The 13,492-nt window shown below is 30.3% G+C and overlaps 1 protein-coding gene across 2 annotated transcripts in view; it reads right to left on the bottom strand.

Moving 5' to 3' along the window:
* Positions 1 to 11,160, bottom strand: part of LOC139489766 (cyclic nucleotide-binding domain-containing protein 2-like) — a 28,529-nt gene extending 17,369 nt beyond the window's left edge. The window contains exons 1-5 of one of the 2 annotated variants that reach the window (XM_071276590.1): positions 11,070 to 11,160; positions 8,690 to 8,823; positions 5,047 to 5,129; positions 3,392 to 3,515; positions 2,656 to 2,730 (exon numbers count right to left, since the gene is read on the bottom strand). In XM_071276590.1, the coding sequence (XP_071132691.1) occupies positions 2,656 to 2,730; positions 3,392 to 3,515; positions 5,047 to 5,129; positions 8,690 to 8,821 (414 nt within the window). In that variant the 5' untranslated portion in view covers positions 8,822 to 8,823; positions 11,070 to 11,160. Of the gene's footprint in view, positions 1 to 2,655; positions 2,731 to 3,391; positions 3,516 to 5,046; positions 5,130 to 8,689; positions 9,224 to 11,069 lie in introns of those variants that run through there. The other variant, XM_071276582.1, reaches the window with a different exon arrangement.
* Between the last annotated feature and the right edge of the window lie 2,332 nt (positions 11,161 to 13,492).

The raw sequence follows: 13,492 nt of genomic DNA, 5'->3' as shown, positions 1-13,492 counted from the left end.
CAATCCTACTATTAAAATTTGAATAAAATTACTATTATTCGGTCGTTGATATTATGCTTATTTTTGTCGATTTTGTGATAAATGTGTGTTTACACGTTTTAATTTTTATCTCGTTAATGTTTTTTTCTCCCTAGGAAACACTGACCTATAAATACGTGTCTATCCCATCAATTCTCAGCCCATTGCGAGCTGTCCACGTTTAAACAAAGTCAATTCATAAATAACTATTTGATAATAAACTCCCACTCTTTATACACCTCCATCATGTGTTGACACAAAGAGAATAGTACTTTTCTTTTAAAGAATGAGATTTTAATTACCAGTATGAATTCAGAAACCTCATTAAATGTGTTAAGGAAATATGAAAATCATTATTTCTCTTTAAAAAAAGACAACCTAAATACGTTATTTCTCATAAAATTTTCTAATAAAGACCAAAAAAACAGGAGGTAAACAATAACAGGTCACCTTCTACAATGAGCAAAACGAATACGGTACCGCATAGTCAGCTATAAAAGGTCCTGAGATGAAAATATGTAAAACAATTTAAAAGAGAAACGATCTGATTCATGTTCAAATCAATAGGTTAAGTTTGCTACTCAGTTTTAAAATAAGTTTTTCATAACACTAGAATATATCGATAGGGGATTGATAGAGGGGAAAAAAGCAAAAAAAAAGTATAATTATGTCAATGTGCTTGTTTTCAAGATATTAGCCATTGAAATTTTGGCAGGAAAATGTTGGATTTTTCAGGCATAGCTTTATCATTGACGAGTTTAAGGTGGCTGGTGGGTACAAAAATTATAGCAAAAAATTAAACCTTTATTTTTTCATTGCAAATTTTATTTATTACTCTATTAGTTAATTCTTCATGATATGGTACAAAAATCAACCCCAAAAAAATCGGTTTGGCCCCAGATGACTTTTAAAATGTTTATATCATTGAAAAAGCTCCAAAGTATCTCCCTTTGGTGCAAAAATGACATCTTTTTGCATTAAATTTGAAATATCTTTTTTAACTCATCGGTGACCTATATTTTTTATTATTGTTTTCAAATAAGCTGTACATAAACTTAATAATTGTAAAATTTAATCAATTTCTGTAATTAGGTTATTTTTTATTTCGATATTACCTCTATTTCTCCTATTAGCTCAACAGAAAAAAGGACATTAACAAAAATGTATGCTTCTTCCGAATGCAGATTGTGAGCTTAAATGAACGGTGCTCCCATTTTTTTATTTCATTTTTCTTTTAAGTATATGATAAATTTCATTTATAAAAGAATATAGCGAAATCCTATATTAGAAAAAAAATTGATTTATACCCAGGAGCCCCCTTAAGTGCTCAAAAACTATTATAATAATAATAACAAGGATTTTATAAGAATTTAACAAATTGCTTATAATTATACATGTTAAAGATCATTAAGAAAACAAATGGGATTAATAGGCAAAATTTTTGACAAAAATTCCAAAACATTACAAGCGAACATCCTGAGTTACAAGATACTGACTGGACAGAATATGACACAGAGTATCGACATACGAGAGTCGTATTTACTGAAAGCTGCTTCAAAGCCAAAGCCAAAAAATGAAGAAATCCTGTTTCAAAAACATAAAACATTCGATTCCAAAAGATGGTTTTGACAGAAGTTGACAGCCTCAAAGACTTATAAGTCTTCACTAACGACAATTATATGTAACCTTGAGGTCAAAGAGTTTGTCATATGACAAACCGTACGTTAAGTGTGATTGTCTAAGTGTTCTTATGTTCGCACGCAGGCGTCCTTGCAAAAAGAAACATAATATTTTTATGATATATCATTTTTTTGTCAGTTCAAGTCGTATGTGGGGTATCTAAGGTTCCGAACAATCGATATTTAAAACTTTCATTATTGGATCAGTTTTTAATTGTGTATTTTTTAAAATAACCAATTATTTTCTCATTTTATAATTTGTGAATTAAGATGAATTTAAAGTTAACGGAAATTTCATTAAAACGGATGACAAGACGATTAGTAGAAATCAAATTGGAAAAAGAGATATGACAAGCACAATACTTTAAGCCGAATAAATCATTTACAGAAAAAAATGTCATACTATGTATTATTTGATGAGGTCATTGAAATCTGTTCCAATTTTCAAATTATGACAAAGTGGTTTTGTTCTATGTGGTGAAATTACGCGCAAGTTCCTAAACTTTTGTAGAACTCCGCCATGCTTTCAGTTATAAATGTAAATATCGTATAAAACTCAGTAAAGTTCAGTGTTTACGATGTTACCAACTAAAAATATGCCATTTTCGTTAAATAAACGAGCTATTACAAGTGCTTTCAAAACCCTTTTATAAAACTCAAGATGCACTAAAGAGCATATGTCGCTCACCTAGGTCTATATGCATTTGCATGTTTGATTTCTAGTCATGTCGGCCATGTTGGTTGCGAGGCGAGGTCATCGGACACATTTAAAAACTAAATATCACAGTAATGAATGTGGCAAAGTTTTGTTAAATCTGGCACAGCAGTTTAAGATGAAAATATTGTTTTTATAAGTTAACGGACGACCATGACGGACGAGCACGGGCGACAAACGCCAAGCACAGGCGACAAACACCATGTGACGAGAAACATACAATTTCTTAACAAATGAACTCACGTATTGTATTTCTTTTTCTGATCTGTGCTTCGGGAGTTTTGATAAAATTCGCTTTCCTTCTTGTGACATTCTCATCTGAAACGTAAAGAATAAAAATATATTTTGAATTGCAGATAAAAGAAAACTGGAATAAATCGCTCGAAGCTTTCAAAATACTTTTCTCTCATTTCGTAATGAAGTATTGCATGACAGTTTAAAAATATATCACATACAAATTGTGATTGGAAATAGTATACCGCTGGATATCATATTTTAAGATACCATCATGATAAATATAATGGTTTATATTTTTTCATTCACTAGTTTTTAATTGTCCTCATGGCCAATGAGTGGTAAATAAAAGATTGGCTTCATCGGAATTTTTAGGTTTGATCCTTGAACTCGTTTATTTGTTTTATATTTTATTCTTGTTGTTTGGATTTTAAACACCTTTACAAATTAATAAAGTCTCTTGTTAAAGAAGTATATTGACAAGTTGGTGTTTTTTGCGTGTCGTTCGTGATTTTTTGGTTATTCATGAACTATTTTGTTTCATTTTTTATGATAACTAAAACATGTCTTTTCATAATCAACTGAACACCTGAGACCTCAAACTGAAGCTCAATCTTGATTGTCAACTTTATGTAAAATATGTATACCTAACTAAATATCGTATATATCATTGGTTGGAATGGGTTTTTTTTAACCAAATATTCACTGCTGTTTGTTAAAATTAAAAAAAAAATAACAATCTCACCTGTTTATTAGCTTTATAATATGAGGTATCTATTCGGTTTACACAGGGAACTTGTCCGCCATCTGCCGCCGCAAGCTGTTCTGTTAATTTCATCATCTCGGCTCGATATGTTATGGACTCCTCACTTCAAATGAAACAAAAGAAACTAGATCTATGGCTATTAAAATAGGTTACGTTTACTTTATTATTTCTATGCTTATCAAATTTAAGAAAACAGCAATTAATCAGTTATCTCAGACGTAAAGTTCAATTCAAAAGCCAATGTCGACTAACTCATGTATCATGTTCTTCCATTTGAATAGCTTACAGTTACTGCGAGTACTCTAAGATCGGTACTTAATGTCTTTTTTCAAAAAAAAAAGTGTTTTATTGTGTTTAGTGACAATCTAGTGAGGAACGTGATTCCTTACAGATTTGTGCAGATGGGTCTCGTGTTGTGATGTTACACCCTTGCCAAAAAAATGGAAAACATATATTTAAGCTACCCTCCCCAATTATGTATGAGCAACTCCATAGTATCGAGTCTTTATTTTAGGGATTGTTGTCGGTTGCTGTCCTTTATACATGTTTTCGTGTATTGTTTTGTCCTTAATTATCCTGTGTTTTTTTTATCCGATTCAACTTTGTCACATATTGACATAGCCGGGCCTTTTATTATAGCTTAATTTACGGTATGGGATTTGCTCACTGTTTAAGGCAGTACGATGACGTCTAATTTCATAAATGCAAGTCATTTGATTTGTGTCATATTGACAATGATGCCACATGTTCTTATTAGTCAATCGTGTCTTATCAAAGCTGATAACCCCATCATATTGAATTTAAGGATTTTTGTCTTGTTAAACCGCTTTCTCACAGCCATTTTTAGCCATGTCGGTCATCTTGGTAGACAGATTGGTCATTGAACACACTTTTTAAACTAAATACCCCAATGATGAGTGTGGCCAAATTTGGTTGAATTTGGCCCAGAAGTTTTAGAGAAGATTTGTGTAAAAGTTAACAGACGACGGACGAAAAAAAATAGCAGTAGTAAAAATTTAACGCAAATGCATATGCAGTAACTAGTTATAAGAAGACTCTTTTAAAACTCTCCGTCATAGTACATTTCTTTTGTAAGGTGTATAGCATCTCTTGTATTGAGTAAAATCTCCGCCAATCTTGCTCGTTACATTTTAAGGTTGAAACTACTCATGCAACATTGGCTAATATGGTTTTGACTGTTCTGTTTTAAATATTTTTGGCATTTATACATCAAAAGATTTTTTTATTTTGCCTACAAACTTCAACATCGTTCTATGCTTTTGTACTTTTAACGATAATCATTGCATTGGTGTTAAAACATGCTAATTTCATAGTTAAACGGTTAATATCATGGTACACAAATCATATATGACATTAATTCATGAATACAAATACATTAAGATTAGCTAGATGAATTTGTTATACTTCTGATGTCATTTACACATGTTTGCTCAATAATGAATAGAATAAAAGCAATAATAAATATATGCAATGCATGAAAAGGATCGTTTTTGCATAATCACCCATAGAAAAGTCATTATGTTGTGATACCCCTTGTTAGACACACTTTCGTTTAAATGGTCGTCATAATATGAATAGAAATGAATGTTTGCTGTTGTTATATATATACATACTTGTCCACCATTACTTTGTGGCACAAGTGGATCATGTAACCAATGGATCGTGCTATTATTCTAAACTTCAATATCAACCGTTTCTGAAAATCAAAATACAAATATGTTGAAAATACACAAAGAAAAATTGATTTTAAATAACAATATTTATACAAAATGTACAATTAAGTGCCACTCAAACAAATTAAATAAAAACAGATTTTTTAAAAGTTAAAACCAAAATTGTTAAAAAAAAATGAAAGGCAGACGCGGATAGTTAAATTTGTTCACGCATGCGTGTTGCCACATGCATAACAAATCAAATAACAATAATATAATAGGCCAAATATTTCAACTTAATAGGGTACATGCTTAGGTTACATGTAAAAATTGATGTCGTTCAGATTTGAAGATAGTGAAGTACTGTAACAGTTCAAGTGGACAAGCTGTGTTGGAGGTCTAAATTAACTAAGTTCTGGTTGTGAAAGGCCGACACAATTTGCCCATTGATTGTACAATGTATGTACCTGTTTATCGTTTGAGAATGTTACTTCATGTATAGGGTTTTAATACTTTAATCTCAAGTTTAAATCTTCAGTTTGAAAATCGTGAAATATGTTTATACAACGACTAAATGAAGTAAATCGAACGTAATTAAATTAAACGATACAAATATTATTAATAGTAAAATTCCTAATTTCATACAAAGTTAAACTATATAAAGAGATAACGGATTTTTCGTTTTGTTTGATTTAAAGAAAAACGCTTTTGATATGGTTTAAAATTTGAAATTACAAACACAGGTGATCGCACGAGAGTTCTCAAGATGACAGGAGAGGGTCGGGTTACTTAAGAGTTTTCATTGCAGACTGTTCTTTAAGTGTTATGCCCATTAATATGAATTTATCCTTTTCACAACCTATTTTTTTTTTAAAACAATGAGATTAGTTTTGGAAATCACCTTTCTTTGCACGTCAAAGATCTTTGCAACAGCTATTTGTCTGTGTCTGGTCGGTTTGGTTCTGGCAAAAAAATCTACTTCCTCAAAAATCTAAGGTTCCAAATAGTTAACCTTACATGTAATTTTCTATATTATTAAGGTCCATTTTAGTAAAAAAAAAATCAAAATTGTTTACTAACATGTATTTATACATTCCTGTCTTTCAAGTATTTAGTTCGTGCGTTCTAGATGAAAGTGACTTAAAAAAGCGATTCGGACGCACGATTTTTTTAATTGATATTCTCAATCCTAGTCGTTTACTTTTATATACTTTATATACGAAAATTGTACAGTAAGCTTATTTTTTGCCGTTTAAATAAATAACTCAGATATTTTTGTAAATCTATTAAAAATAGTTTGATGTACGCATGGAGGACGAGGTATGGAAAATTACCCCATATATAAGCACAATGGGGCTGTTTTCAATCTTTTTCGATTAAAAGATTCACAGTTTCCAGGCTTGACATGTGTACTTCGAATCTGATGATATTTTTAATAAAATACTGAATTAAAGAACCCTGAAAATGGCTCTCAACATGAATGTTAACACATTTTGGCAAATCTTCAGCATTTTTCAAAATAAAATAAAGAAGACCTTCATCAAATTCAAACTAATGATCGAAGTACAGCTGCATTTGGATACAAATCAATGTATGTTATCAAGAGTTGTCCTCCGATGGAATATTTTACAAAAACATATAGATCTAGCAATTTTGTAAATAGAAATATGTATTTTGTTTGCTAAAATATTTCAAGAACATGATATAGACTCTGCAGTATTAAAATTCCAGTAACTGTAGGATTTGACAACTTTTAGATTGTGAACAAATGCAGGGGAATGGGCAATACTATGGGCTTATTGATACCCTCCATTTTGGGGATTTAACGTTTTTACCGATAGAGTTAACAGACGATCAAACGAACGAACGACTAACAAACATACAACATCAGTTTTATTACAAGTGAGTTATATAGTCAAACTTTTGGATTTTTTTACTGTTAAATTGAAAATAAGTATATGTCATTTTATATTCTTTTTTAAAAACAAAGACAACACTGATCTGTTCGGCATTTGGACTCTGATGGATAGTTTTATCATTGGTTATCCTACCTCTTAAACCTCCCTGTTTCTGTATCATAAGGATTTGATTATTATAAATCTATTAAGATTCCAATTGATTTGTATGAAATAAAAAGTTAAATATACGTCAATGAGGGACGTATTCAACGAGAGAAGACACACATAAACATGTACAATCAACAAACAAACGAGTTATGAATCTCTGGTCTCAAATGCCAAAAATTTTTTTTATTTACAGTGAAAATTCTAATCCCTAAGTAACTGATATGAAAATACATAATATCATGACTGAAAGTATTTTGACCACATACATGCATATGAATTCATATGGCTTTTGATAACTTGCTTACATTAAGTGTATGTATTTTACGGATTACTGTTAAATTTTCAATCAAACAATCTAAATATTATTATAAACCAAATGTTTAATTTGACACTTGTTGAGGACAACTCGATAAAAAAACAGATATGGATCACTGAATAATTTTTAAAAAGTAAGTCTAATATGTTTGTGTAGTTAAGAAAGACTGTTTGAACAAACATTAAGATTTGCTACTTGTATGTTCAGTGGATCCGTTTTAGAGAATTGAAGAGAGAATATAAATAAAAGTCATATTTATTTGGTAAAGCTATACTGCTGCTTCCATATGCACAATGAATGTTTCATGCCATATATATATATATATATATATTGATTTCTTTTAAGAAATTGGTGTCAATTGATTTTTCTCTTGGTGTTTTTATTCGAAAAAAAAATTCATGAAAATAGGAGATATTACTATGGTGTTGTGATATTTTTGGAAATAACTAATAGTCAAAGAAACATTTTTTGTTTTTTGTCTTCGTTATTCCGTTACTAGCAATTCGCTTAATAAATCATACAGCATATTTCGAGAAATAATGAACAAAGAATAAGGGAAGCATAATTAAGCTTTATATTGTGTATATTAATTTAACGTGACGGCAAGAGTTTATATTCAAAATATCATATGAACAAGTCAGACAGTGTCGTATTTCATCTGAATTTTGCGAATCGTGCATTCTAGAATCCAATTTGATTTTTTTTTCTTTTTGTCTGATATTCTTCAATCAATTAATTTAAAAGACTATTCAACTGTTTAATCAAATTGAGGTAACAGTAACCATGAATGAAAAAGGTCAGTAGTTTCGTAGCAATACTAGACTTACAATAAATACAATATATTGCATCAAAATGCAACAATACTATAAAATTTGGGACGCTGAACATTTCAAATGAGGGACCACACCAAATAATCATACGAATTAAATAAATCATAGAAAACTAGAATGTTTTTTGACCCACTTTTGAAGTGTTATTTTGTAAATAATGGTAGTTCTCGAAACTAAATAAAGGCAACAGTAGTATCCAAGTGTTCAAAAGTCATATATTGATTGAGAGAAAACAAATCAGGGTCACAAACTAAAACCGAGGGAAACACATCAACTACATGCAAATATAAGAAGAAAACAAATGAACAACAGGAACACTGAAGTACAACAAAAACAAACGCCAATATACATTGACACTAAATCTTTTCTTATTATATTTTATAAAATCTAACCTTTTTTTCTTCCGATTTTCGACTCAGGAATGACACCAGGCGAGAATCTTTCAATAAGGTATCACCACTTCGACGTTTGCTATTAATTCCATGAGATCCATGAATAGTTCCTCTTCGCTTATCATCAGACATGGCTAAAAAATTAAACATAACAGAATCAGATGTTCTTCTATTACCAACGATCATTGTCGCCCGTATAGCACCCTTAAACTTCTTTAGAGCACTGCCGCTATTAGGTTTGTTTTCACTGCTTATTTTGTCGCGAGAATGAGTTACAATTTCTGTAGCTGATCCCCGTTTTAGTTGTTGGTCGATTGTAGAAGAACTCCAATGCCATTCCCTTTCCGGTGAGGATGAAAATCTTCGAAATTTTGTTGAAGCCAGAATAACAGAAGTCGTACTGCTCGATCTAGATTTTCTACTTGCCATTTTTTTTCAACAATTAAAGAACGTCTTCAGTATTAGTGAAGTTTTAACTAACTGTTTGATTTACATTAAATCTTAGTAACTTGGGGGTTATTTAAAATGTAACAAGAATTTAAAATCTGTCTTGTTTAATTATCGAAAATTGAGCCCGATCAATCATTGAAAATAGGTGAAAAATGATAACCATACACTTCAGAATTACAAATAATAGAAACAGATTTTAATAAAGATTAAACACGTTTGCATGACAAGCGTAGAGCTCACTTATGAAAATAACCCATAAGATACCTCACAAAGAAATCTTTAATTCGTAAAAATAACATTTTGATAATCAAAGATTCAATTACATCCTTAATAAATAAATGATTGTTATTTTGCGCACTGTTTCTAATACGATTAAATACGATTAACCCTAAATATTATATTTTTTGTCTCAAAATGGCTGAATAACCTTCCAAACTTTCGCATGATTCATCAAAAGGAACGCCTCATATTTCGGTAACATATTTATTGGAAAAAAGTTGATATAAGTACGAAGATTTTCCTTTATTTCTTTCATGAATTTAATAACTCTCTTCGGTAATTTCTTTTACAGCTCACCTCAATGTTTCGTACATGTTTTTCTATTATTAGGATGTGTAAAGGGGTTTGGGAACATATAATGCATATTAGATAAGCAATAGCGTATGATGTAAATTTTAAAATATATTAAAAGTGAACTGGTTTTGTCTGACTTTAATTGATGATTGATTGTATATATTGGTTTTAAAATATAGGTAAAAATGAAGGATTGAGCCCAGTCATTATTGCTTCTTGGGAAGACTTTAGTGTTCCCTCTTAAATCTTGACCACAATTGCATTGCACTTTTCTATTTATTAAACAGAGAATCCCCAATTCTTTCTCCCTTTCGTTCAAAATACTTCTCACAAACTTATTACATGTACATATTGAATTATTTGTTGGTATTTTGTTTTATAGAAATCATTCGTTATATTTAATCATTCAGAAAATTAAAAAAATATAATAAATATTCAACATACGATTATAAAAGCAAAGTCTTATTTCAAAACGATAACCGTTTATAATTTCAAAAGAATAAAATATCGATCATATGTAAATATTACGATTTACTTTTCAACTGGGTTTACATTTTAGAAACATTATTTAAACTATTTAAGTGCATAAAATGCGTTACTAAATTATTATATAATATTTCGTAAAATAGTTGAAGGTTTGGTGAAAAATTCAAGAAAATTCAGTTCGCGGAATAGGTGAAGTATGAATAGTAAGAACGTTCGGATGGAAGAACGAGCGCAAAAACTACATTTGTAACTAAGGAAAATACTTTTATATAATATGTTTGAGAAAGAATGAAATAAAATATTAAATAATTAAAAAAAAAACCTATAAGTATGATACTAAATAATAATAATTATAAATGTTGTACCAAAATGCTAATATTTAAAGTAATTTCACGTTATAATAGTAGTTACTGTACTAAATTAAAATCATGATTATGGTATGTAATTTCAACAGACCATTTTATATGCTGTGCTATCTCGTTGCTATTTGTAACACATATCCGTCAATTTCGGATAATAATTTAAGCCCCCCCCCCCCAAAAAAAAAACAAAAACAAAAACGCTTTGGTCATTGTACTAAGCTTGAACTATCGAAGTACTTTATTTACAATTTAGTACTTCCGTTCTCGAACAAAGTCAGAAATTAAGTTAAATTGTCATCATCATTATCATATGATTTTAAAATATTATTATTTTTTTAATTCTTATAATTTTAACATATTTAATATCCTTATGTTTGCGGTTAACTTGAATTCGAGTTGACTTAAAATAAAATCTATATCAACATTAAAAAGCTGCTCAATAAATATTTTAGCATAGTATCTTAAAATACGAGATTATGAGAAAAGAACGATGAAACAAATATACATACCTACAGGTGAGTGTAGTGCAAAATGAGTTTTACCTATACATGTGTTAGTTCTTCGTAAGGTTAAAGACACTGTGATCTAAGCAAGTATAAGTATTCAGCCGATTAATTTACCACGAAATTATGAATATGCACACCTTCTATTCAGAGCAAACATGTCTTTAATCTTATTTTACATAATTGTAGCTTAGCTAAATTGTTTGCAATTGTCAATGTAAATTTACTTAGGTGATTTCAATGTGAACTTGTTGATGAAGGAGTCGATCGTTGAGGGATATGATATGGAATTTAATCTGGTTTTGTCAACAAATGTATTACTTAAATAACTATTGATGATTACCTGTTGTGTTTAATTAGTCTTAACCCTACTCAATATTTTCATTCTATGTTTGAATACATATTCAGATTTTAAAAGTCGATATTTAAAGATATGAAATTTGATAACAATGTTCGTTTTCTAATACATAACTTTTTCTTCCTCAGTACATAAAAGACTTCAAAAATTGATAATTAATATGTTTGACAAGTTATTGGTTTTTATTAATAAGTCATTAGAATAAAAAATCTTATCCACGTGACCTTTTTGCCGTGGTAAGTGACACAATCACACAGTTGAGTAGAAATTTATATTGATAACATATATTTTCTCTTTGTCATTCGACAGTTATTTTATCATAAGAAAATGTAGGATATATACTGATTAAAGGAAGACAGGTGTAACAAAGCACAAAGGGGCACTCAAAAACTGTAAGTCGAAGAAGGATTGGTAAATTGATTGATTGATTGATTGATTGATTGATTGATTGATTGATTAGTGTTTAACACCACTGTCAGTATTTTTGCTGTGCTATTTCATGGCGGTCAGTTTTATTGGTTGGGGAAGCCGTTGTACCAAGAGAAAACCACCGACCTATGGTAGGAAAACTGACAATTTTATAGTCAATTAGGATTGGAGTCGGGCGCAACTGACACATGTGGAATTCGAACTCACAACCGCAGTGTTGACAGGCTAGTGATATAGTAGTTCGACTACATAGACCACTCGGCCATTCGGTATCAAGTCAGGAACATGACAGTTGTTTTCTGGTCGTTTGGTGGGTTTTGAATTTTTCTTAGAAAATTAGTGTTTTGTTATTTGAACTTTTTAATCATGTAATTTTATCCCAATCGTTTTTACAGAAGTGAACAGCATACATATACTTTTTCTAATCAGCATACCTTAGTTAATTGATTTTTGTACTTAAAACAGAGAGCCATATACCAAGGAAGAGATGGTTGTCAGTTCAGAGCAGCTGAGATCGAACCCAATGCCCTAAAATTCCCCGGTTTTTAAGGAGGTTGTTGTTGCTCAATTGTGAGTTTTCTATGTTGTGTTTCTATGTCAGCTAGTCTTCGACTCAGAGTATTCGTTTGGTATATTCCGCTATTTCTTTGCTTACTAATATTTTCTATGAATATGTTTGAAATTTGTGTCTGAATGTGTTACCGTTTCGAAAGCCTGCCCTGAATACGGATAAACATCTGAACAGTTTCTGGTACAACAGGTCAGTATCCGAAGAAATAGTAGACAAAGTAAATAGAATCGTGATTTAACGAATTAAAGATTTATTTCTATTTCAAGGTATTTTACTAGATAAGCGTCATTTGTGATTACGCATGAGACACGAGTTTTAAATATTATACCATTACAATTATAGTACTATCACCTTCATGTATATACTATTTCAGTTTCATTGTTCAGTCTAATTATTCTTTGGCCTTTTGACCGTTGATGGACGCAAACTTGGCCAAATGAAAATCTCAAAATAAGAATTCATTAAACTGACATTTTGGAAATAAGACTTGCGAGACATTTTCGGACTAAAGATTTAAACCCTCTAATCTCAATTATATATATATACAATAAAGTGTTTGTGCAGAATGATTTTGATGAACCAAAATATTACAATGCACGTTGTAATAATATATAGGTACTTCAAAAAGTTGTTACCATAGCGAAAAAATAAGCTAAATTATGCTTGTCATACACCTACTATGTTGTGTTTCGTGAACGTTGTTCGTTTGTCTTTGCCTTTTTTAAGCCATGGCTTTGTCATTTTATTTTTTACTTCAGAGTTTAAAGTTCTTACGGTTTATTTCGCCTCCCTTTTTTTCTCCAATCAGAGACATATATACACAGAAAAAAATATTTTTCTCAATAAATATTTAAATATAAATATAACATTCAAGTATTTTTTTAGAAAAGAAATTATAATATGATCTGATATCATTTTCCCATTGCTTTTCTTGATTATCTATCGAGGTTATTCATCCCCGACTTGATTACAGTCATGTCTAATATTTATCGACGAAAATCTCATTCTGGGCCGTGATCTTTAACGGGATTTCATGGAGTTGCCAATCTCTGTGTATATATGTCTCTGCTC

This window comes from Mytilus edulis, chromosome 1 (assembly GCF_963676685.1).
Source record: "Mytilus edulis chromosome 1, xbMytEdul2.2, whole genome shotgun sequence".
Lineage (NCBI taxonomy): Eukaryota > Metazoa > Mollusca > Bivalvia > Mytilida > Mytilidae > Mytilus > Mytilus edulis.
The sequence above is the reverse complement of the archived record's forward strand: the minus strand, read 5'-3'. Positions and strand labels throughout refer to the sequence as shown.